A 26,042-nucleotide genomic window follows, 5' to 3' on the forward strand; every position below is an offset into this window, starting at 1 on the left:
GTTTGGTATAAAACATTTGGCATGAAGGGTCACTTATCTCAATTGACCCAGTAAGTGCTGCCAAAATGCAAATCACACTGATGCCTCCTGAAGTGACAGAATTTCACCTTTGTGTTATACAACAAACCAACACTACATGGGGCACTTCAATTCAGCACTGAGAGGGTGCAAAAATGGGAATGTGAGGGGGAATAGCAGGAAACAGAACTAAGCAGTGGATGAGAAGTTCAGGAAAATAAGTTAAACTCCTGCTAAAACCAAGTGGGGACTCCAGATCTGGAAGGTGGCAGCTGCTCTGCTTGGTCCCCATTTACACACCCCCACAATATCCGAGGGTGAGCAAAGGAACTTTTCATCCCAAGGGATGCATGAGCTGTAATCTCACCTTTTGACTGCTGGCAAATATGCATGTTTTCCACAACTTCTGTTAATGATTCATCTTTGCAGACTTTCTCTAGAGTGGGATTTAAGGGAGGTGATGGTTACTAGACACTAAGATTCACTTACTGATTTTCTTATGTGCCAGGTTACTCTATTTAAATCCTAAGATTCCCGTTGTAGACTCTTCAGTTACAACTAGGAATGCACCCCTGATTTTCACTAAGAGTGACTGAATTCTGCCCTATGAAAGAATGGTCTTCTTTCACTTCCCAGTTGCAACAATCTCCAATCACTCAACTGTTCAGCTCACAAGACCAAACATTCTGATACTCTGTGTTCTGTTTGTGTTTCTCAACATGACAAATGTTTACTGTGTTCTCTTCTAAGTAGTGGGCAAAATAAAAGCAGCCTGGTCCCCCTGCAAGAATCCTGCTCACTAAATGGAGTAAGCACTGGCTGTGGATGTAAAGTTGTTTCCTAAAAGGGCTGGTGTGAAAAAGATTCCAAATAAACAAAAACTGCTGAGACATCTGAAAATAGAGTGCAGTGCTGAACAGGTTCATGAAATAGTTCTGAGAGAACCAGTACTACCAAAGGCAGTATGGCCCTGTCAGTGCAGTTTTTCTCTGCAGGATGAATTATCCAGGGCTCTGAGCCTCACTAATGCAGTTGTATCGATTTTGAGACCTTGCTAGCCCGGGTATCCTTACACAGCACAATGCTCTGTGTGTGTATTCTTAGTGCTCATTCTCAACAGAAGCAATTAAGGTGTCACTGGGTCTTAATTGTCTCCATAGAGGATGTTTTCTGTAAAGCCCTGTTTGTTTGAAAAACAAAGCAATACATATTGCTTAAGTTTTATTTTCAGACCTCCACAGGGAATTTTACTGTGCATGTAATTTACAAATTATCACACCATTTATTTTTAGAAGCAACTACTTCAGTGGTGTAGAGAAATTCACCTGGTTCTAAAGGAAACAGATCTGACCAAGAGGCCTGAGAACTGCTGGGTGGTGAACATTTGTGGAGGGAGCAGAAGATTCCTGCTCAGGGGCTGTGGACTGAAGATACTGAAGCCCATGTGTGTGCCAGCCTGGAGCAGATCTGTGGGCAGGGTTAAGGCTGAGAGCCCAACATCAGCTCTTTACGTGGGGAAACAGTCACTGAGGACTGGCTCTTCTCCAGCCCCATTACTGGGGAGCAGATGGAGCTGGCGAGTGTCAATTTCAGGTCAACATTATCTGAAAAACAAAACAAAATTAAAAAATAAGTAAATAAGGAATCCTCAGAGGAGCCCTGATGACCATTTGGAGCACAGGTCCAGAGGAGGGCAATGAGGATAATTGGGGGACTGGAACATTTCTCTTATGAGGAAAGGCTGAGGGAGCTGGGCCTGTTAAGCCTTGAGAAGAAAGAGTTGAGAGGGGACCTCATTAATGTGTATAAATACCTAAAGGGGTGCCAGGAATACTATACCAGGGTCTTCTTGGTGGTGCCAAGCAAGAGAACCATGGAATGGTTTGGGTTAGGTGACCTTGATGATCATCTTGTTCCATGCCCTGTCGTGGCAGGGACACCTTCCCTTATCCCAGGTGGCTCCAAGCCCTGTCCAACCTGGCCTTGAACACCTGCAGGGATGGGGCAGCCACAGAAACCTGTGCCAGGGCCTCACCACCTTCAAAATTTATGTTTTTTCCCCTAATATCTGATCTAAACCCACTCTCTCCATCTGAACCCATTCCCCCTTGTCCTGTGCTACGTGCTGTGTAAATATCCTTGCATCATCTTCCCAGTAAGTTCCCCTCAAGTACTGCAAGGCCACAGTTGGCTCACCCCAAGCTTCTCTTTTCAGGCTGAACAATCCCTTTGTCCCAGCCCCTCAGGAGAGGCGCCCCATCCTTCTGGACGGGCAAGAGAGGGAACACGAGGCCAGGGGAAGGCACAGGAAGCTCCACCGGAGCACAGAGAAGAGCACAGCTTCTTTCTGGAACAGACTGCCCGGAGAGGGTGAGGAGCGGAGATACTCCAGAACCATCGGGACGCGGTCCTGCGCCCTGTGCTCTGGGATAACTCTGCGAGCCCCGAGGAGAGGCTGGAGCCCTCAGGAGCGTTCACCTAAAGCGTTTGGTTTTGTTTGGCTCGGTTTGGCTCGGCCCGGCTCGGCCCGGCCCACTCGGCTCCCGCCCCGCCCCGCGCGCGTTCCCGGATGGAAGCGGCGCGTCCCGCGGCCGCGTGACCGCTCCCTCCCGGAAGTGCGGCGGGAGCGGGGCCGTGCGGGAGCCGGGAGGTGCCGAGCGCGGGGCGGGCACGGCCGGCAGCAGCGGGACTCGGCGCGGGGGCAGCGATGCGGCTCCGCCGCCGCCCGGGCTCGCCGCCTTTGCCTCCCGCCGGGCGCCGGTGACCGTCACAGCGTCCCCGCCCCGGCGGAATGAGCCCCGCCGCGCCGCCCCGCCAGCGCCGCGATCCGGTACGTGCCGGGCCGGGCCGGGGGTAAGGGGTGAGGGGGGAAAAGCCTTTGTTGTGGCCTCGGGCAGCGCCGCGAGGTGCTGCGGGAGGGCCGGGCCGGGCCGGGCCGCCGTGCTCCGGGCCGGGCGGTGTCGGCTGTGCGCGGTCCGGGGCTCTGGCGATCCCTGCATCCAGCGGTGCCCGCCTCGGGCTCCCGCAGGCCCCGGGTGAGCGCTGCCCGCCCCTCGGCCGCGAAAAGCCCCGAGCTCGTTCTCCGCCCGTGCCCTCAATACCCCCCAGTGCGGTTTGGTTTGGGAAGTTGACGCCGTGTGAGAAAGCAAAAGGAGGCGGCGGGGGAGGGGGGTGTTGGCTGGGAGGTTGTTCTGGTTGCTCGCCGTGTTTGGGCTGCGGCAAAGTTTGTGGCAGGGTTCGGTGGATGGTGTGCGAGCAAAGCTCCCCTCGGTTCACCGGCGGCGCGCACCATCTTAGCCCTGGTCAGGAAGTGGAGTTGACTCAGGCTGGTTTCACCTGATGATGTCGTCTGCTGAAATTCCCGGGAGTCCGGGGAGGATTTGCATCACACTGAGGCTGTTCGAGGGCAGAAGTAGGTGAGAAAGACCGTAAAGAATGGAAAACGGCAAAACAAAGGAAATATCGATATCGCTCAGGCTGAGGTCTCGGTGTTTTTTAAACTGTAGGATACTGAAATCAGCAATCCGTTTTAAAACGTAGCTTTGCTTTGTGACTGTATTCCTAATTTCTTTCCTAAATAGGCGTCAAGAGTCATAAAAATAGTATTTGGACAAAAAGGATTGTCTCGAACCTCCTGCCAGGAAGAACAATCTGTGACAGAGTCAAGCAGGGTCCTTCCTTATTCTTATCAGTTCTGCAGAAAGCATTATTTTGATAGATATCCCATATGGTTACAGGAATTTTTACCACAGTGGTTCTGAGCTAAACCGTTTGTAAGACTGCCAAGGCATTTTGTTTTAACCATAAGAAAAAAAGGTTAACAAAAATGTCTCGTTTTCTGTTTTTTACTAGAAGTTGTATTATTTCTGGAAATAAATATCCATTTTAGAGGGGTACTTAGCAGTTACTGTCACTTCTGAAAGTATTTTACCTGGCTTCTCTCTGGGCATTCTGGGATGTGTGGCCAGGACAACCATAAATGTTTGTGAAGGATTTCCAGTGTGTGTCTATTGCATGGTTATTTCCCCTTCACTCTGTGAGGGGATATTTACTCAGGAAAGGGAAAATAATTTTTAAACAATATGCCTTTTGTGTATAAGTCTGCAAACTTGTCAGGCTTTAGTACATCAGCAGAAACTGCATTTAACTCTCTTCTCGAAATCTGAGATTTTAAATATCCAGAAATATCCTTGGCGTTATATTCCCTTGAAACAGCTTTCTGCCAAACTTTTAACTTTGGTACTTTGCAGCCTGCTTTTAAACTGTCAGTGAAAATAAAGAATTACATTCTGTACTTGCATAGGCGGCGCAAGCTACTTGTTGCTATTAAAAACTTGTGTATGCTATAGACAAATATAAAATGAATTTGAAAAGCTACCAAGTTTTCTCTCTGGCCCTAATCACTGATTTCAGCCGTTAGTGCATGCTGTTTACAGTTGTGCGTGTTCAGTTGAAATCACATAAAACTACTTTTTTTCCCTCTTTTTTTTTTCTCTAGGTTGTATTTCTCTGTTGTTTTTTGTGCTTTTAAAAGCACCTGAACATAAATATACAGTAGAGAGAATAAAACTACTTGTTATTATCAACATAAGTTGGAGTTGAGAAGAAATAGCTGAGGACAGCATCAGGAAACAGTTGACTTGCACTTAAATCTCATTAACTTCTCGCTTCATTCATTCTTCCCAGGTTTTCTGCCTGCTTTAGCAGACAGTCTGCATTGTTTTTCATATACAATCTCTTCACATCTGTTCATTTTTTTTTCTCTTTGCATCCCATGCCGTTGTAGAGGTGGTGGTAATTAGAAATTTGTCCTGTTGAATGTTTCCAGGTGCTTTGGTATGCCCAGGCATAGGCTTCTATGTGTCTTGCCTTACAAAACCACCTCGGCCTGCTTTTTTCTTTCTTGTTATATTTTCATGTTGATGACAAGTGGATATTTTTGGTGGTTTTTTTTCTCACAGTTTTTGTGACAGGTTCATATGCTCCTTATGGGCATTTCTGTCTCCTTGTCAAAAGCAGTCTGCTTCCTGTGCATTTAGCAGAACCTGGTTGAGACTAAGGAAGTCTTAAGTGAGATTGTTACACTTCCCAGAAGCAGCAACCTGTAGTCATAAAATCCTGGGATCTTCGAAATGCTGTGCTCCCAATCAAAGTATGAAGACCGTGCATTTTGTCCTGCATGTCCTGGCCCTGAATTTTTGGGATGAAATAGAAGGCATTTGCCTCAGTGCTTGACTAATGGTCTTGCCTGTGGTCTCCAGGAGTCTCTTGTACCTTGGCTCTTGGCACTGGCACAGGGTGCCCGGAGAAGCTGTGGCTGCCCCATGCCTGGCAGTGTCCAAGGCCAGGTTGGATCATGCTTGGGGCAGCCTGGGACAGTGGAAGGTGTCCCTACCCATGGCAGGGGGTTGGAATGAAATGGTCTTCAAGTATCCTTCAAACCCAAACCATTCCATGATTCCCTTTCCCTTCTACAAATACGTACATTTTCACAAAAGACCTTCCTTCCTTTGATTTCTTGAGAAAATTTCCAGTTCTTATTCCTGTGACATTCTCTTGCTTCTTGTCCCACTCATATCAAAAGGCTTCCTATTGGAATTGTCCCTTCACATGGAAGTAGGAAATGTCTTATTCAGCTTGTGCTCAGTACTTAGTGGAGATTTGTTGCAGTTCTGTGAGAGGTGGAGGTGTTTTAGTGGTGGTAATTTAGATGTTGTAGTTCTTAACTGAGAAAAGATGGTCGCTTGCCTTAGTTCAGTGGGTTTCTTAAGAAGTGTGTGTAACTGTGTTACAGAGTGAGTATTTTGCATAAATGTGGGGTTTTGGTAATGTTTAAGCTATTCAACTTGTGTGGTGGAATTTTGGCCGGAGTGTATGTGCAGTATTGGAGAGAGTTTAACCTAAAAACCCTCAGCTAGAAACCTCAACTCTGTTGGTTCCCTTCTATCCAAATTTAATAGCTTTCCAATGTGTTTTCTGTTAGCCTGGCTTAAAATTATTCTCTATCAGCTACAAGGTTTTTTATGTTTTGTATAAGGAATCTCTTTGCAACCATGCATGTATCTGTCAACGTTGTTGTGATGAGTGTTTGCATATAGCATTTGGGAAATGTAGTGGAAAGTCAGATACTCTTTCAGCTGATTCAGAAAGTCATTGGCATGGAATAATCCAGAGAGCTCACATATCCAAATTCCCTGAATTAGATTACTTATTCTTGATACTCCCTTGCAACTCCCATTTATCACTTAATTTTTTGGTGAAAAATATTACACATGCTAGTTTTAATTGTAACAGTCTGCATCAGCTCCTCCACCGTGGTTCATGTGGTATTTGCTCCTTGCACTATATTGTGACTTGAATTCTTAAGTAGTTCAAGGGTGAAGTATCATTTGATGTGCAATTTACCTGTGTGCTTTAAGAAAAAGCAATTGTGTGCCAGGGAGAACGCAACAGAGTAGCTCTTGGCATAGGCAGTGCTGCTGTTGGTGTGGAGTAAATGTCTCCAGCCGTTGGGAAACTTCCAAAGTTCATGGGGTGGGAACCTCTTATTGTTGTGCAGTGGAAAGGATCACTGGGTGAAACTCGGGAGCCAAGCTTTCCCTTGGCCTCCTTCCTGGTAGTTCCTTTAATGTTGGTCCCCTCCCAAGAGCTCACTTACCAGTTGGTCAAGTCTTTTGCAAAATCGATTTGCTGCGAATGGAGATGAAGGAAATGGGGGGTGATGACTTGCACTTGATTTCTTTCAAATGCCTTGTTTTCTTGTGTGCTGAATGTAGCAAATTAGTTAGAAAGCTTTTTTTTTGGGTGTCTGTAAAAGGGTTTGGGGTGGTTGCATCAGCAGTTGCTTCCTGAACAACTGGAATTGAGCTTCTCTGGCCTGAAGAATAGCTGGCATAACTTTCTCATCTGGTGTTCTACTTTCTAGTTCTCTGTTCCATGCTGACTTTTTCTTTGGAAAAGTTCACAAAAGCTTTCATTTTCCTGGCTTTCTTTATTCATATTCGGTTTCTAATTGATAAATCTGCTTTCTCCATTAGCATGGCCTGTAGCCTATGAAATACAAATGATTTCAGTACACAGAGTTTAAGTTAAAAACCACTGGGTTAAGTCAAAGAAAAATCTCAACACAAGTTATTTGTTGTTTCAAGCACTTAATAAATTAATCTAGTGATTCAGATTAGCTAATAATTCCTCTAAATTCTTTAGAGGACACACATATTTACTGTCTTCACAATAGGGCTCTGAATTACTTCATATGTAGACATTACCTCAGCAACTCACTCTTTAGTGGCAGTTTTTCTTAAATTTTAGAACGGAGAGATTCCTTGTTAACTGAGATTAATTTCAGAGTTACTTGTTTGTAATCAAAACTCTTGATGATAAAACCAGAACTTTTTTGTAATGAATTTATATAATGAGTGGTTAATATAGTTTCTTCAGCTTCAGGGAGGGAGCAATATACAATGAAAATATTAAATCTTAGCTCCTTTTTGTAAGTATCAGATGTACCAGTGGGCACACTGATATTTACATATCAAGTTGAGTAACTGTTCTTGTAACAGGACAAAATAGTCATTTTAACTTATGTGTCTGTGCTGTGTACAAAGTTACTTGCAGCAATTATTTGTGTACATCTGGATTTATACCTCGTTTTAGCTGTTTTATTCATGCATTTGGAGAGTTCCACATAGAGTCTACATGAACTTTTTTAAAGTCATATTATATCAGTTCTGAAAATGTTATTCTGAATACGAAGCTGTCTGAAATCTCTGGCTGATTTGTGTGATTGCAGGTTAATGTAATGCATTGCTGTGCTGACTGTCCAAGTGGGTGTGATCTCACTCTTGGATCTGGCACTGCACTTGGCATATGGTGGTTTCAGAGGAATAAAATGTATGAAATCTATTTTTCAGTGGGTTTTTTTGATCTCTGTAGAAATGTCAAGGTAGATTTTTTTTGTTTATTTATGTGCATATAGCGAGCAAATTTAAATTAAAATGGCAGCAGAATAATATTTGTCTTGCCATGGGTGATACGGTTTCTAAGAAACTGAAACTTCTTATACTTAAGTTTGCATAAATACATTTTAGGCAAGTTTTGCAAAATCCACTGGGCAGGTGGTTGATCCAGGGTAAAAAATACAGTAAATAAGATTTGAATGCTGTTGCATCTCATGAGAGGCTTGTGATTAGGGGAGGTCCTGTCTTGCTTATGGCAAAAAAGGGCATTTTTAGTAACATTTTGCCGAAGTGGGGGTTTTCCCCTTTAAAAAAAAAGAGGAAGGGAAGAGAGAAGGAAAGCATGATATAACTAGAAGTGAAAGAAAAGCTTCCATAGGCAGTAAACTGCTCAGAATTTGTGTGTGGCAAACTTTATACCCAGAGTTAGTTTCTATGATTAGTTATATTAATGAGATCATCAAGTAAAATCCACTTTTATTCTGTAGCAGTGGTTTTGAATATTGTTTTACAGGCCAGGCATCATTTTTAATGATTAAATAGCAGTTGTGTTTGGAAAGGTGCCATCCCTTCCAACAAGTGTGAGACTCTGCTCACTGAGTGCTGAGGGGAAAGATATATGGCAGTAACATCATCAAGTGTTAGTCTGGGTTACTAATAAATTACAGTGTCTGAGCCTTCAGAGGTTTCCAGAGTCACTTGTAAAGAGGGGCTCTGCACTTGGTGTTGGCTGACTTCTTGATTTCTTGGTAGTAAATCTCTTTTTTTTCTGCTGTTTGTTTCTGTGCTCTGGGAGAGCGTTCAGCTGCGTGTGTGGGGTGGGATGATTCACTGCGGGGTTGTGTCTCCTGTGTGTGCACGGAGGCAGAAAGCAGCACACTCAGATCTGCTTCTGGTCTGCCTTGTTTGACAGCACCCAAGGTGAAACCAAATCTATTTACTGCACAGCCAGGCCACCCTGACAGGCCTGTGCCAGCCTCTTTGCCTTGCTGCTTACTTGGGAAATATTCTTCTGGCTTGAGCAACTAAGAGTGTGTAAGTGGGGAAGCTTACAGGAAACTGCCAAGCTTTGGATTGTTTTTGTAGTGAAAAAAGGGATCTCAAACAGATTATATCAGAATGGTTCTTAAATTCTGAAGTATAAGCAAAACAGTAGCTGGATGTTTTTTGAATGGTGGAAGTTGTCCGCTTGTCTTTGAAATTCAGAAGCCATTTTCTGTTGGACTAATTTGTGAGCTGGACTCAGTCATCCTTCCAACTCAGGATATTCTAGGATTCTATGAACTTTTAGGATTTCCTTTATCTCTGTGGGTCTAAACCAGTTTAGCTGCAGTCCAGTCCTGAGATGTTAAGTTTTGCTTGCATTGATGGCTTTTAGAGATTACTGCTTCATATTCACCAAAGCAAGGGTTTGTGCAGCTCTACCTCTTGACCTGTCTTTCCTAGGATGTGTCTAATCAGCTGTTGTGGATTAGTTCAATTTCAAGACTGTTGTGGCAAATTAACATCAAATGCAGTTTGGTCCTCTGGCAGAATTGAGTTTTAGGCCTTTTTTCTCAATTTCCTAGCTTTAAGTTATCACTTGTTTTTTGCATTAAGTCTGACACTCAGGCATAGAGGAGGCCTGAAATGAGCTGTGACTCTCAGGATCTCCAAGATGCAGCTGTGTGCACAAATGTGACCACTGCTTTGCCATGAGAGGTAACAGGGCAACAAATGACTGATCAGCCCCCTCCTGAGAGCATCTGTGAGTATGAGCTTTTGCCTGCTGAAAGCAGTTGTACCGATTTTATGTGAGCTTTGCAGGTGATGCCAGTCTGCAGAAGTTAATGAGGAGAACATTCTGCTGCTCTGTACAGCTCCTTTGCAGCAAATGACAATAGAGCACCTCTCTCCAAAGAGTGCAGGCCAGTGCTTTCCACAAATCTGATAGATTTGAAAAGAAAAGAAAACCAAAACAACCCAAACCACCCCAGACTAGCTGTGAATCTGCTAGAGAAAGATATTTCTTTGTTACAATTGGCATCAGCTTTCTGTTGGCTCATACAAACTCTGCTCATACAAACTCCTGTTCCAAGTGCAAAGAAGAAAGTTTAAGATTAGCATTTTTGATTTGGTGAACTCTTGATTGTGTGTAACTGAAGCATTAAGGGAAAAAAAGTCTTCATTTAATATACTTTTCACATGTCAATGGTTTGTTGGAGTAAGAGTAATGGAGTGAAACTAAGGAGGGGAAAAGATCACTTTGGCTGTATACCAGGAAACAAACCCCGACAGCAACAGATTATTTGAATAGAATATTTTCCCAAGAGGAATCGTGGTGGAAATACACCTCTTTTGGGTCCTGTAAAACTAGGCTGGGCAATGAAAATGAAAAATGCTGTAAGAAATAATCTTGCATTTCTTCTCCAGGGAAACGCATAGATGACTGCTGATGGGGATGGTCTGGGATATCTAGTACAGAGCACAGTGGGTTTCCTGTATTACAGAACAATAATGCAAGGCTAATGCTGAGGCATTTTTATCAGTGAGCTTGGCTGCTGTAAACTAGACAGTTTTAGCCCCAGCTCTGCTGAGCACTTGGGCTTTCTCACAGCTGAGATAAAATTGAACTTTATTTTTCAAAGCCTTAGGATGGGAAAGAAAATTGAGAGAAAAACCTGAAAATAGCATGTAAGCAACTTTACAGTTTTTACAACTAATAGTATTACCTTGCTAATTTTGAGCTGCTGACTTCAGAGTCATCAGTCAGAGGTGCACCATCATCCTTCTGAAAAGCTGGGCATTTCCCACGTGCTGGGTTATGCCTTGCTGGGGCCTGTTTGCTGGAAGCACCGTGAGGATGTGCTTTTAAATTCTGGAGTCTTAGTTGCAGCTATTTTGAGATGTCTGTGACCCCAGCTGCCTGCCCTCTCTCTGGCTGGAGTTTACTGTCCCCAGGCAGGGGTGACAGGGTATATATGGAGCTTCTCAGCTGTCACAGCCCAGTCCATGGCAGTATTTTTTTTCCTCACTGGAAAAGTGTGGAGAGAGTCATGAATTGGCTCGTGGTGTGGCTGCTGATTGTGTCTCCTGGCAGGGCACAGGCTTCCAGCAGAGCTGTGGGATGGCAAGGGTGACACGGTGAGCATGAAGCACACAGGAGCAGCCAGAGCTTCTGATTTAAGCCCCAAAGCTGGGTTTGTGTAAACTTAGTTGCTATTGTGTGGTTCCAGAGTAAATATATACTTAAATAAGCATTTTTTAATATCATGTTCTAAAAAAGCCTCAAACCTTTTTAAGTGTTATGGGCTGCCTCTTTAGTAAGTGTCATAGGGATTTCCTGTGTGTAGCCCAACTTCTGTTCCCTTCTTTTGCCCCAAAAAGGAGAAATTTTTGATGTTAGAAGTACTACAGGTAATATAAAGTGTAGTACCTCCTCAACCTAAAGTTTTCTAACTTAGGGGATGGATATATGTTATTGCACTTGAGTAATTCTGTTCACTAAAGTTGCTTACAAATGATGCAGTGATGGAAAAAATCAATAAATGCTGAACACTGTATTTAAATTTTCGTAGGTATATCGTAAGTGTGTTTTCAGAGGAGATAATAACTGAACAAATTGGAAAACTGCCTGAGTTTAATAGACCTTTCAGGCATCTGTTATTGTGTTGTGGATCATCCAGCAGGAAACTTAGTTTAATAGTTAGCTGTTTGGGAAATAAAACAGCAATTATTTCAAAAAGATCAATTGTGAAGGGATGCAAATCCTACTAATTAAGAAAGCAATCCTATTTCTTGCAAAGTTCATTTTTTTTTCTACTTACTAGTAAAAATAATAGGAATTTATGTAAGCTTAATTAGCTTATAAGACAAACTCTTAAAAAGAAATTTCAAGCCATAGGCATTTCATGCCACCAAATAAGTGTGACCCAGGTGGTGGGTGGCTGTTACACAAATCCTTCTGTGATCAATGAGAAAGGAACATGGCTTTTTTCACTCTTAAATAGTTTGGCCTTCATAAACTGGTGCTGCCTAGAACTGGGTGATCCAGCTGGGTCCAGGTGGGGCAGTGCAGAAATAACTTTGGCCTTAGAATGTCTTTCACTTCAGACATAACTATTTTGATTTGGTTTGTTTGTTTCCTTCATTTTTATATTAATAAATATATTCTTCCTCAGCTAAGAAGTGGGAAGATGGTGTTTTTCCCAAGAATTTGCCTTCTTTGTAATTTGAAAAATGAAACAGATTCCTTGAACAAATAATGATAGTTTTATATAAAACACTTACATATTAATTGTATAATGCCATGTAATACTTTATTCACTGATCATTTAATGAGAGGAAATTAAATAAGTGTCCCTGTAACTACACCATGTTTATTTTGAATGGGTTTTTGGGAGTTGATGTTACTGAATGAAGGAGGACTTATTTTGGATTTTTTTTTTTAAGCCAAACCCTCAAAACTTCATAAACTATATTTGGTTTCTAAATTATGTATTTACTAGGAATAAAAAGTTGGACGGACAGAATGTTATTTTCCAGTTAAACTTTAGAAGGTGATCTTTTTTTCAGCCAGTGATGAAATATTAGTATTTCCAGAGAGGGGACAAGAAGTTAATTCGTAACAGCTTTGCATTTTGTGCTCAGGAAAAGATTGTCACCATCTGAGTGGAACATGCAGTACATGCACTTGGAATTTTTTGGTGTGACCATGGAGGAAGCCTCTGATCCTGGAGGTCTGAGCCATGGAAAGAAGGATGCTGGAAGGAAGAGGCTCAGCAGGACCTGATCACCGAGTTCACAACGTGCTTTTCTTCTCATTCTTGAGGGACCAGGACAGGGTCACTGATTCCCTTGGAGAACCATCCTTGGGTTGGATTGTGGCAGGCTGGATTTGATTTTGGGGTGTGCTGGGCACCCTGCAGCAGACAGTTTGTTCAGCCATGCTACCAGCAGTGTGCTGGCTGCAATCCCTCACTGAACTGCCACAGTAGTAAAGCATTGCTGTCAATGGTTTAATGTGCGACACCTCGTGTGCACCTGCTGCACTGGGAGAGCTCCTGGCATCTGCTTCCTGATCCTAAGGACAGACAGGCCCAGCATCCTCCTAACAGGGCAGCTCTTCAAACACCTTTATCAAGTGTTTTGTGGGGTTTTTTATTGGGGGCATAGAAAATTCTTCTTTATTTGTTCCTACGTATGTGGTGCTTTCTTAAGCTAGTCACTTTTTCAGCGAAAAAGTTGAGATAATTCCAGCACAAGATGTAAGAGACTGGGAATTTGCTCTTGTCTAGCTCTGAGAGGTTAAAAAGTAACCTTGTTTAGAATAATGTTGATAAATACTCAATTTCAGACAGGGGAAACACGATAATATTTTTGGAAGTCATACTATTGATGTAGGAAGTAACTTTGAATCTTAAGATCTCATCTTAAAAGTTGAGAAAATGGAGATCTGATACAGCTTTTGATGAAAATATGTGCAAATACATATTTTGGAAGGTAGCCTGTACTTTCTTTACTCTGTGTGTGCAGGTAATTAATTAACAATAATCAATTTCACATGGCTTTAAGTTTAGCATAAGTATTTGTTTGACTAGGAGGGCACTTCAGTTAATTCCTAAATAAAATGTGCTTTGAGAATTCTCCTTTTTTTTAATGTTATTTCTGCCTACTTGCTCACTGTAGGAGGATCAGCTCCTGGAAGATCCAAATTTAACAGAATCTGGTCTATATGCAGAGCAATTATCAGGTGAAGCCAATACCTTCATTAACAGACCAGTAAAAGAAGTGATAAGCCCATCATGTTTGGGGTCTGGAAGTACAAGCAAAGAATCTTTGACCTTTTCTTCTTTTTTTTTGAACACAGAGTGTTCAATGAAGACAATGAACACAAACTCTGAATTAAATCAGCACTGGCTGCTGTACAACATTCAGTATGAGTATATCAGTTCATTAGAAAAATCTCCAAACAAAGGAACTTGACACCCTTTAAAAATACATCTCATTTTCCTTTTGAAAACCAGAAACTTCTTTTACTCCATCCATTAAAGCTTGTTTTCCTGTTTCCAGTGCATGTTTGCCCTGGTGGTCAGACATTTCTGCCTGGCCACACAGACTGGTTTGTTGGGCCGTGTCCAGACAGGCACAGCATTGCCTGAAAATTCTTGGAGGTATTGCCTGATAATGTTCCCTCATTTCTACTGCTTTGTTCATGATAGCCTGCAGAGTAATAAATGCAGGTTCTAGCATGAAAATTGTCCCTCTAAGTTGTTTCATCCTGCAGATAACAGACCTGTCTTCCTGCACTTCACTGATTGAATTCCACCCAGTCGTTCCCTGACTGGTTTTGTGAACTGCAGCCCTCTCTGTTCCCATCCAGTTGGTCTAATAGGCTGTGATGAGGGCTTGGTATTTGGAAAACCATTTTATCAGAGCTGATGACAGTGGCTGATCAATGATTCATAAACAATTTCTTCAGAGTAGTATTTAGTCTTCTCCCCACGTAGAGCACTGTAGAACAAAGGGTGTGTAGTTGCATCTCTGTTCTCACCTTCAGGCTGCCTGTGCAGGGTCCACTTTGCCCTGGTGAGCATTGGTGGCCACTCAGTGTGGTCTGGCTGTCAGTCTAAAGACTGCAAAAGTCCTTCTCCAAACTCCTCTACACTTCAGGACAGCATCTTGAAAGCTTGTGTTCTCTCTCACCTTAGAGCTCTGGTAAATATCCACATCACCCTACCCAAATCCCAGTTAATTGATTAAGTGAAGGGCAGATCTGCAGTACTGCTAGATCATTTCCATCCTTCTCCATTTTGGTACATGTTAACAGAGCATCAGAAGCTCTGTTTATTCATTCTCCTATTATTCAGTTTGTCTTGGTTGGTCCTTTGTTTTGTTTAAGTTGTGTGCTCAGACGTACTAAAAAATACAGACTGCTCCTCAACACAGACTCCCAGTATCAAGGATTTAACGTTACTGCTTTCTGCCAGTTTTCTCAGTCTAAAAATGTGTTTGGCTTAGTAAATCCATGCAAAAAAAGTGAAGTGTTAATCTGTTCCTCAGAGGTGTATCAGGAGGTCGTGAAAATCACTTGTCTGGTGCTAGTGCTGTAAAGGGGAAACCTTACAAAAAGCTGAGGCTGTTCAGAAGGACCTGAGAAGTGTACTTGGGTAAAATCAGGCCTTCCTTAAATAAAGGCCATGCAGCAGGTGGAAGCAGCCTCTGAAGCACCGCTGCCATGGGTAGAGCAGGTACAGAGACAAGGCAACAGATGGACCTGAAAATAATTGCAAATAACTACCTTTGCTTAGAGTTAAATTCTCAGTGAATCAAGCTGATTTAGCTGTGAGATGGGGAGTGGGCAGATAACTACTGGTAGCTGGCCCAAGGTCACTGAACACTTTCTTAAAAGAGATTGTGTGCGGCAGTTATTTTCAGGCTTTTCCAATTTAGAAACCCCTTCAGAGCAAATTTGACTCAGATCTGCTGCTCCTTCATGGTTACTGGGAGCTGACTGGTCTGATGGGCTGAAGAATTGAGGTACAGATGAGAGAAGAGACAGTCCTGTGCATCTCATGCAAATGACAGAATAAGGAATGGGCTGTATTCTTCTTGCCTTTAGCTTTGGAGAATCAAGGAGCAGCAAGCAGGGTCAGTCAGGCTGAGGTAAGCTGTTCTAACCTTTTCAGGATATGGTTCTGTCTCAATCCATTGCATTGGGGTAACAGCTTCAGTTGGCACCACTGAGTAGGATGTGCTTCCAGAAGTAATGGTAATGTAAGTGCTAATATTTTCTTTATTAAAGCAGTTCGTATGTATCCTTCCCAGGAATTTTACTCTGGGTGGTTCTGTACAGAGAATCAAAACCAATTGTAAACATGTAAGCAAAAACTATGTAAACACAACATGCACAATAGATGTGTTTCCTACTTAAAAAAACATGAAGCAAACAAATTCGGTTACCTTAAATTTAGGGATGATGTTGGTTTTTCATTTATAGAAAGTACTAATGAAGTACTGAATGTTGCCACAAATATTAGTTTTATTTGTGGAGAACTCATTTGTTTAAGACAGCTGAATTGTGTTCATGATTAGTTTTCAATGTCTCAGGGATCCATATCTTACAGGAGACCTATTCAGTATTTTGTTTTCACCCTGTCATAGCAGATCTGTTGGTAGAGATTCATTAAGGCATATTATTATAAAGCATCTGCTTCCTCATCTGGTAAAAACTGAGAATTAGCTTTCTTTTCAAGCTCCTCTGTGATTCAGAGCAATCACCTGTCAGCAGGCTTTGATGTGGAAGGGCTGCTTCATACCATGAGTGAGAAGCAGTACCAGAAAGGCAGAGGGGAAAACACCCCGTGAGGATCACAGCATTTCACAGAGCAGAATTCTTCCTGTAGGAATAATGAACTTGTTACATCATGACTGAATTGTACATGCTCTTGCAGTGGCTTTTACCATTGTTTGCATAAAACCTTGTTTCTAAGTGTTGCTCCATCCCTGGAGAGTTCCATCATGATTAGTGATGTGCAATCACATCTTTTGAGGAAGACAATTAATGCTGTTCTATCACAGCTAAAAAGAGCTGTACAGTGAAGCAGTCAAATGTTGCAGAAAGATGGTTGCTTCTAAGTGATAGCAGGATATGTTTAAAGAAACTTTCTGTACTAAGAGAAAATGTTTTGTGGCAGAAATAATTGATTTTTTTCTGGTTTGATCAGGGTTCATTTCACTTTTTTAGCAATTTAATGAAGCGGCTTAAGTGAGAGGCTGTGCCTGTGACAGGAATCTGCACACAGCTGACAGCAAACCCTCCCTTAAAGGAGAACCAGCCAGGAACCCAGAGCTGCCCCATCATTGCCCACCTTCTTTCACTGGCCAGGCCCAATTGCTGCTGTGTAGCCAGGTGTGAGGATCCGGGCAAGTGCCTCAGTTCCTGGTGGGCAGGAGGAGCTGCAGTGCTCTGTTAGGTGGTGGTAATTCATAACAAAATCACTTTATTTTTTGCTGGGAGTTGAGTGAAACTGGTTTTTTTCTGGTTTGTGTTATTATAGTTCTTCAGCTGTGTCTGTTGGTGTTAAAGATCTGTGAAAGAAAATACTGCTTGAAATGCAGGTCTGATTTCTTACCCTCCATTCAGAAATCTCAGGGTTGTGTGAACCTTTCTACTCCCAGGTGGCTGAGTGTTCTTGTGAGTTATGTCTGGGTGAAAACCTAAGGCATTGTACTAATGACTGAGTGCTCTGGGTACTCTGCACATCAAGGAGGAGAGCCTGAAGAAAGTTCTAACATTCTGGAGTGGCCAAAGTGGTAAATTGCAAAGAGGGTGTTGAAATATTGTCATTAGTGGTGGTGTGTGATGCAGAGGTGCTTATTTTTATAAATTATTGTGTGAGGGCTCAGCCTGCAGGTTTTGAGCACCAGTGGTTGTTAATGTGTGACACCCAGCAGAGCCATTGTCCTCTTTTCAGGTTTAATTTTCAGATGCATCATTTAGTAAACACAGTAATACAAGTTTTTGTATTTCCCACGCCTAAAAAGGGTGAACAAAATGTCTGAATTCCTTTTTTTAGGAGAATTGCTGAAGCTTGGATTGCTCTCTTGATACTATAAACCTGCAATAAGTGGCAATGTCAAGGGTTCCCACCCCACCTCCTCCTGGGGAGATGTCCAGTGGACCTGTGGCTGAAAGCTGGTGTTACACCCAGGTAATCTACATAAATTCCAATGGCTTCATTTTCTATTGTTGTCATAATAATTGTTAAAAAAAACAAAACTAAAGTTATTGACATATTGAATAAATGTAGCTGACAATCTAAGTAGTTCTCACAGTTAATGCTTGATATGTAAATTAAATTTTCTTAACATTTTCTGGTCTTTTGTTCAGGTTAAAGTAGTAAAATTTTCATACATGTGGACCATTAATAACTTCAGCTTTTGCCGTGAAGAAATGGGTGAAGTTTTAAAGAGTTCTACATTTTCATCAGGGCCAAATGACAAAATGAAGTGGTAAGGTCTTTATTTGAGCAAGTGCTCTGAGTTTTGGTTTGGGGTTATTTTGCTCACAAAAATTGTAAAGTTAAATTAAAAATCAATATTAAAATTTGGATACTTCTTGGAGGGTTACTGGAGGTATGGATTTGGTCTAAATTTAAATTGCAGCAATCACAAAGGAAACATTTATTTCAGTAGTATTTATGATTGTGTCTTCTAAAAGTATTTCTGAATTTATTCTGGGTACCATTAAAAATTACAATTTCTCCATTTTTTTCAGGTGCCTGAGAGTGAATCCAAAGGGATTAGATGATGAAAGCAAAGACTACTTGTCATTGTATTTGCTTTTAGTCAGTTGTCCAAAAAGTGAAGTCAGAGCAAAATTCAAATTTTCCTTGCTGAATGCTAAAAGAGAAGAAACAAAAGCAATGGGTAAGGGAATATTAATGTGGTTTTGTAAGAACATCAGCAATATTATTTTTTTCAGCTGAGAGCAGAATTTAATATTGAGATAAACTTTTAAAATACCTTTTTTAATTTCCTTTTAGAAACATAATTATAAAAGCCTGTTCATGTTTCACACGTTTCTGATCACTGAGCTATGTTAATTCTGTCCTGAGCAGTATAAATTACAGCACTTTGCCAACTGCTGTCACTCCAGGTCCTTGTCACTTAGTTTTGCCAGCAGATTATTCTTGTTTCCTGTTAGCAGAGGTGTATTTGCTTGTTTGTAGCTACATTGGAAGTGTTTGATTTCCATTGTTAAATAGAATAAGCAGAGATGGCTGGATTTTTTTAGGCATCCTTTACAATATTTTGGTCTATTTCAGCTGATTTACACTGTAATCAGTTTAAAAACATCTGCCGTTTACCAAAGGAATTAGAAGACTTTGAAATAACTGGTGATTTGATTTAATTGCTTTGTTGATATGAAAAATGTATGGAAGGCTCTTAGTTTCAAACTTGTGAGCACAACCTTCATTGGAAATGCTGTTTGGGAAAGCTGGGATTCTTGTGGAAATGAATAATTTAATGCTGATCTGCGCTGAATTTATTCTGCTGCAAGCCCTGTATATGAAGAATATCTATTTTTCTTCCCTTCTTCTACTCCAGGACTTAAGAGATATTTCAGGTCCTGTTTTGTTGCAAATTCTGCATTTCTTCCAAAAAATCTGTAGTTCTGCAGTGTTTATACCCAAAGGTCATGCTATTTCTCCTCAAGTAACTAGGCCCACTTGTAATCTTCAAACTAAATCCACAGAATTACGTTCAAATGAAAAACTTAAATTATTGGACTCTTTGGAAGGAAGGTAAATACCTATGTTTCACATGCATGTTTCACTCTACTAATCCTTTTACACTGATGGTGATGGTTTCTTCAGTCCCTGCAAAGTTCCTCTTCTGGAGCTTTTGTGAGCACAGCTACACTTGTGTACATTTGGAGGATGTATACATCTGGATTTGACTGGAGTGGATTGATATTTGTAATAAAATGTGAAACTGCATCAAAACCTATTTGGAGATCATCATAGAAGCACAGAATTGTTGAGTTTGCACGGGAGCACTGGAGGCTTAGGGTCAGCCTCCAGTTTGCTTGGGACTTGTGGTGCTTTGAGATCTTCAAGGATGGAGACTCCACAGTTTATCTGGGCAACCTGTTTTAATCTCTAGCCAGGTCCTGCTGGCCCTTTGTTTGCCTTAGGGGTTCATTGTGGGTTCTTGTTGATTTGTTGTCCCCCAGGACCCAATCTCCAGTGACCTGTTTGTTCCTGTCTGTAGCCAACACCCAAATCCTGACCCATCATCTCTCTGCTGGTTCATCATCCACTGCAGTGCTAAAAATCCTGAGAGTGGGTGTGTCTGCAGCTTCTGCAATAGTAGCTATGCTGGGTTTGGCACCACAGGAGCTATAAATATCATTTCACTTTGGGAAATTACCAACAGAAGTCTTATTTCTTGGACTCTCCAGCCATTTGCCCTCTGCTTCTGTAGGTGCTGTGTATTTACTGAGACAGGAAAATGATGCCCCACTTCCAGTGCCCCTTGTAAATTGATAATTCATGCATAGGCTGCTGCTTCAAGGGATGAAGCTGTGTATGAAACAGAATGTTAGTGAAACAAAATGTTTGAAGCAAAATGTTAGTGAACTAGCATTTTGACTTTATTAGAAGAAAAATACATTTGTGCTTTTGTGCTGCTCTATTTTGGTTCTTAATTTTGGGGGTTAACACTGTTGCTGCTAAGATTAAAATCTAAGTCTGCAGAGTAAAGAATTGGCCTGAATTTAGAGAAGAAATTTGTGAATGCTTTTGGAATGTGAATTTCTGACTTTTTTTTTCCTTTTAATTCAAGGTAATGAGGTTAAAAGTTGGTAATTACCAAGTGTGAAAACACGAATCCAGATGCCGAAAAAACTGGATAATATTTTTTAAAACGTGTTTTTCCTCCTTGGTATACAGATTTCAAATATCAGCAGTGTTGTGTGTTTGTGCTGTTGCCCACACTGCACTTGAGGGAGTGCATTTCCCTCTGCTGCTGTGGTCTGCATGGGCAAAGGCTTGTTGGTACAGGAGTGTGATGAGGTGACAGGGACAGAGACCTCACTCCTCCTGCAGTGGCAGCTCCTGGGTGGCTCCTCAGTGTATTCTGAAAATACAGTGAAAAAAAAAAATCTCTACAGGATATTTTGCTTGCTATAATCCTAGTGAAGAGCTGTTCTGAATAGAATTTTTCCAGCTCTTGGGGGTGAGGGCAGTGTGTGACACGTGTGTGTTTTCTGTGGTGCACGCTCCAGTGTGTTCCAGTGGTGCTGCCAAGGTCAATAGTGTAGGGAAGTCTGGCTTTGCTGATGGCTTTATTTTGGAGGCTGTAGAAGGAAGGAGATTTTAACAGATTCTGTCATGAAGAACACTTTGCTTTTATTACAAACTTCTGACTTAAACTTCTAAAGTGCTCTCTTTAGCTGAAGCATCTCTGTGTACAGCAAATGAAGTGGTGATGTGTTTCTTGCCCAGCTTTTTTGGAATGAAAGAAAAATTTTCTTTTAAAAGTTTAAAGAAAGAACTCTTCATAAGATCCCTCCCCACTTCCCCCTCTGCCCTTATTTCAGTATTCTTGCTGTCTTCATTTTGAACAATCCTTCTAAATTTAATTCACAATGTGCTTTATTCTACTTAGATTCTCAAAGCCATTCCCAAATAACCTCTTTCCCATATTTTACTCTAAGTGTAGGGTGCTCTTTCCTGTGGTTTGATTTGGGCAACAAGTGGCCACTTTTCAGTCAACCAGCCATGTAAAATGTGTGATCTTACTGGATTTACATGTGTTTGCACTGACATGACTGTGGGAATTCTTTTTTGTCTGTGGGCTTTAGAAAAAAAAAGTTGTGTAGTCACAGCAAATCTGATGGATTATTAAAAAAATTCTTATAAATAGGGCCAAAAGATAAATAAAGATAAATATAATTAATATCTTTTATGACCAAAATATAGTTTAGTAGTTGAAAGCTTTCATTTCTGTTTTGCTATTTTAATGCTTTTACTGTATTTCAAAATCATTTCAACCTGTGAAACAAGATTTTCCATTTCAGGAAGAAGTCAAACCAGATTGTTATGACAACTGCAGAGCGTTGTCAGGATGGGTTTGTGGTGACAAATTCATTGTAATGGTGCTTCCCTCTGAACAATTCCTGTTTTGACACATTGGTATTCTCAAACACTCACTGAAAAACTCCTTGTGCTGGATGGTGCCTGAGAGATCTCATGAGAGGATATGGTTCAAATTACAAATTGTGCTCCACTAAGTTCTATGAAGTGTTCTATAAAATAACACTATTACAGTATTAAAAAGGCTTTAATCAGTTCTGTTGACACGTGATCCAAATGTGTGAAACTGATGAATTTCTTTATTAACACTTAGTCTTGATGTGGAATTGGATGCAGTTTGTTAATATTTTCCTTTCACTTGCTGTATTTGTACACAATTTTTTATCAGAAAGCCAAAGAGCATATCGATTTGTGCAAGGCAAGGACTGGGGATTTAAGAAATTTATCCGAAGAGATTTTTTACTAGATGAAGCTAATGGTCTTCTACCAGATGACAAGCTTACATTATTTTGTGAGGTGGGTATTAATTTTTAAGTAATAAAGTTTTAAACAAAATGTTTCCTGCTCTAATAAATAGAGATTTGTGTTGATTTAAACAGTAACATATTCTAAAATTGTCTTCTGAAAAATATAAACTTGGTAAAATATACATTGCTTTGTTTGTATTGCATTTTATTTTATTTTTTGGTGCTTGTACACTGAGGTATAGAATATTGAATTGATCACTTGTAAACTGCTGGACTTCTCTATGAATTTGCCACAGTTACATCAGAATTGATTGTAGAATTATTTATGCCAGAGGTGGCCAGTGTGTGCTGTCTAAAGAAATGCTGTTTTACTGAGGTCACTTTTATTTAAAGAAGTTGTATTTGGAATTAGAGGATTGGTTTTCACTGGATGGAAATGTTCACATACTAGTTCACATTATAAAAGAAAACCCAATTGATTGTCAGAATCTATATTCCTTTAATATCCTAATTGTTTTCTTTAACCAATGATCAGGTCTTTCCAGTTAATTAAACACATCATTTTTGACTAATTGTTACATTTTGTTTTCTGAGAGAATGCAAGTATTTTGTAGGAGGTGTGCTTGATACTGAAAATTAACATTGAGAGCTGTGCTATAAATTTAACTTCATGGTGTATTGTGGGTCCCTTCTTCTATAATATCATTTATATCCATAACCTAAATTTTCTTATTAAATTTCAGTAAAAAGCTTACTTGGTGTTAAAAATGGAAAGCAGAGAAAGTAGCAGTGTAAGTGGAGTGTATGTTGAATATACATTGGCTGGTTATCTGGGCTGCCATAAAGTGATTAGTGACTTAGGAGGATGATAGATGCTCTAACTGCTAATAAGTTTGCTTTGATCTGTGTATTTACAGGAAATGTGTAAAATTGTCTTGGCAAGATTACAATTTAATTATATGTCATTATGCTGGGTAGGAAGAATAATTGAAATGTGGCCCTTGAGACTAGATATTGCAAATATAGTGCATCTTATTTTCACTTAGACAAGTTAAATTAGCTGCATGATAAATTTGTTATGAATACAATTATTTGGGTGATAAAAGCAGATATAACAAGTGTTTTATGGTTCTGTAAAGATACTTTTGAGTATTTTCTCTTCGTAAGTTGTCCTCTTAATGAACACTTTGATGTAAATGAAAAGCTCTTAAAAGTAGCATTTGGTTTTGGAATAGATCGCTCTCTAATTTTAGAGATTAGGCTTGTTTAAAAAATATAAGTAGAAGAAATACTGGATTTCCACAGAGAAATACTGTTATTTAAATTCTGATGCTAATCACTGAATTTAGCTGTGTTTCCCTATGAAAATATCTTGATGTTTTAATGTGAGTGGCTTTTGTGAAGTGTTGGACCCACCCTGATTATAAATGTCAAAGGAAGTAAAACATTTAGTTGTTCACAGTGAACATGTTAAAATAACTTCTGCCTTGTTTCAGGGTGAAGGGAAAACTTGAAAATCCAAATATTTTAGGAATTTCTTTCTTTGGATGTGTGATACCAGCTCTTCAGCTGTCCTTAGAAATGACAGGTGTTGTTTGAAGGACCTATTTCTATAGACAAGCCTGAAGTTTTTGTCCTTTTAGAACTTTACTGCTAAGCTCTGATTTCCCTGTTTGCCTTCCTACTTGTTTCCTGTTTGGAAAACTGGCTTACCACTTCTTAGCTATTACACTTGGCTTGATAAAACTTGTCAGATGTAGCAGACATTTAGTGAAGGTCTCTGATTACTGACTGTTGGTGGGCCCTTTTTCCTATTGGCTTGCAGGAAAATTATTTGGTTGTCTTTGGCAGCAAAGATATTCATTCTGTGTTGCTAAAGATTCTCAAGATCAGCTGGATATGCCCTTGGATGGGACCTGAGGGCCTGTTAAGTTTAATATTTTGTGAAGTCTGGTGCTGCCAGCAGCAATTTGGGATTAAGTACAGCCTCAGTTTTTTGGGCACACTGATCTCTGACTGAATTCTCCTTTTTCATATAATCTGAAAGTACTGAACCCTTGCAGATGTTCCATTTGCTAATGGAATAGAATGTTCTCTGCTTTCACAGATCTCTTACTTGCCTTAGTAGTCCAAGGAATCATTTATATCACCCTTACCATTAGATTACCACAGATTGAAAATCCAGAAAATCATGGACATCAGCCTTGTTAAGTGTCATCATACAGAACTTGTTCAAGTTGACAAGTTTTCAGTAGTTATATGGGATTAACTTGATTGGATTTCAGCTTTATTTAAATAAATTATAAGCAATAAGAGGATGCACTTGATTTATGGCATGCCTGTTGGACTGAGATATGAAAGGTCAGACCCCTGTAATCCTTTGTATTTAGAATCTTTAAAGGACAGTACACTCCAGGTCACTTGGGTGGGGGAGATTTGAATTAAAACTTAGCTGGGGTTATATCTTAAAAAGATGGCCTGTAGCAAATTGTTGTGTTGCCCAGCTCTCAGTATGTATTAGAAACCATTCCAAACCAGAAATTTGGAAGGTCAGAGATCAGGTTAAGTGCACATAAAGAGTGTGTAGATGACTTTCCTTAGGCATTGTCTGTAGCTAACAGGAGGATGCTGTGTGGACAACTGGGACCATGAACTTTTGAGTCAAGGCTCTGGAAAAGCAGAACTCTCCTCTGGCAACAGAAGATGAGCTTGGCTAAGCTAAAACTTCCTTTGTGTGTATGTATATCTCCTGAAATCACTGTGTCTGTGAAAACTGGGGAATAGCTCTATAGATTTTTTTCAATGTTATAAATGTACAGTCCAACCGTGAAAGGGAAATTTTGCTGTGCTTTGGGTTTCTCCTCTTTTTTTAAGGTGAAAGAATAACAAGGAATTTCTTGTATTCACAAGGGGGTATGAGATGATACAGGGAATTAGGCAGTGATTCAAATCCCCAAGCTGCTGTCATAATTGGATCATCCTCCTCCTCTTCTGGTCTGGAGTTTGGCTTGCAGTGCTCCAACTTTCTGTGAAGCTGAGCTGTGCTGTTTTTGCTTTATGCCAGATTTATTCCAGATGCCTTTGGAAATCAACCAAAGCCCTGATCCTAACAGTATCAGCATTTTCTCTTAAGATCTAATCCTAATTTTCTCTATTTGGGAGATAGAGTGATCGAGATCTTGTAGTATGGCTTGTTACAAAGGTTTTATTCTCAGGTCTGTGCTCTCAGACAAGAGAGGCAAAACCTGCTGAGCTCTTCTGTTTTCCCAACACACTGAGTAAAAGGACTTAGTGTGTGAAGATAACAGGACAGCAGCACTCCTTGCTGCTTTTTCAGTTCAATTCCTATATGAAAGACTTAAATATGGGGAATAATGGCAGAATATTCACTTAAAGTGCACATATTTCAGTTTTCTTGACTAGTTCTGTACTGAAGTTACATCCTGTTAGAATGCATTTCATTATTGAAGTTACTTACACCTTGTATTTTGAATTTAATGTCTTTTAATCTTGTTTGGAAAACAATTACTTGTGGGTCCTGCCTCATCTGGACTAAGCAAAATGAAATGATGAAGGAGCTGTTACTTGCACTTAGTTTGCATTATCACACTGCAGGTTATGTATAAACTTAACTGTCAGTACAACAAGGGGTATCTTATGGGAAAATTCTACAGATGGGAAAATTCTACAGATTGTTCTTCTGAAACTTTTCTGTGACCATGTGATCCTGATGATCTGTATATAATTTTATATTGTGTATATTTTACTGAGATAGGTGAAGTGTTGACCTGTTAATTTAACTCTGAAATAGCATTAACTTGTTTTTGTTCCCTCTGGTTTTCCAAGAACTGTATCTGTCCTTATTTATGTTGGCATTTCTGTCAGGTGGCATGTGGTATTGTGCTCTCTCTTTTTGTTTTGGTTGGATAAGTACACAATATTAGAGTAAGCCCTGTTTGTTTTATGTTACTTAAAAGTAAACTGTAAAGCATTAATTTATGGTTCTGGCCTAATGC

General features: G+C 40.5%; 1 protein-coding gene and 1 long non-coding RNA gene across 3 annotated transcripts in view; one reads left to right on the forward strand and one right to left on the reverse strand.

Annotated features, from left to right (window-relative positions):
* Positions 1 to 1,277: 1,277 nt before the first annotated feature.
* On the reverse strand, positions 1,278 to 2,548 carry LOC129122822 (uncharacterized). The gene is made up of 2 exons (XR_008534611.2): positions 2,215 to 2,548; positions 1,278 to 1,622 (listed from the first exon to the last, which is right to left on the reverse strand). It is a non-coding gene; the product is annotated as an uncharacterized LOC129122822 (long non-coding RNA).
* Positions 2,549 to 2,601: 53 nt separating this feature from the next.
* The window catches only part of SPOPL (speckle type BTB/POZ protein like), a 33,290-nt gene continuing 9,849 nt past the window's right edge, over positions 2,602 to 26,042 (forward strand). The window contains exons 1-5 of one of the 2 annotated variants that reach the window (XR_013183104.1): positions 2,602 to 2,848; positions 17,534 to 17,668; positions 17,848 to 17,969; positions 18,235 to 18,386; positions 21,948 to 22,075. Coding sequence is in view for 1 of the 2 variants with exons in the window: in XM_054636146.2 (XP_054492121.1) it covers positions 17,591 to 17,668; positions 17,848 to 17,969; positions 18,235 to 18,386; positions 21,948 to 22,075 (480 nt within the window). In the remaining variant the exon portion in view is untranslated. The remainder of the gene's footprint in view (positions 2,849 to 17,533; positions 17,669 to 17,847; positions 17,970 to 18,234; positions 18,387 to 21,947; positions 22,076 to 26,042) is intronic. The other variant, XM_054636146.2, reaches the window with a different exon arrangement.

The sequence above is a fragment of the Agelaius phoeniceus genome, chromosome 7, assembly GCF_051311805.1.
Source record: "Agelaius phoeniceus isolate bAgePho1 chromosome 7, bAgePho1.hap1, whole genome shotgun sequence".
NCBI classification, from domain to species: Eukaryota; Metazoa; Chordata; class Aves; order Passeriformes; family Icteridae; genus Agelaius; species Agelaius phoeniceus.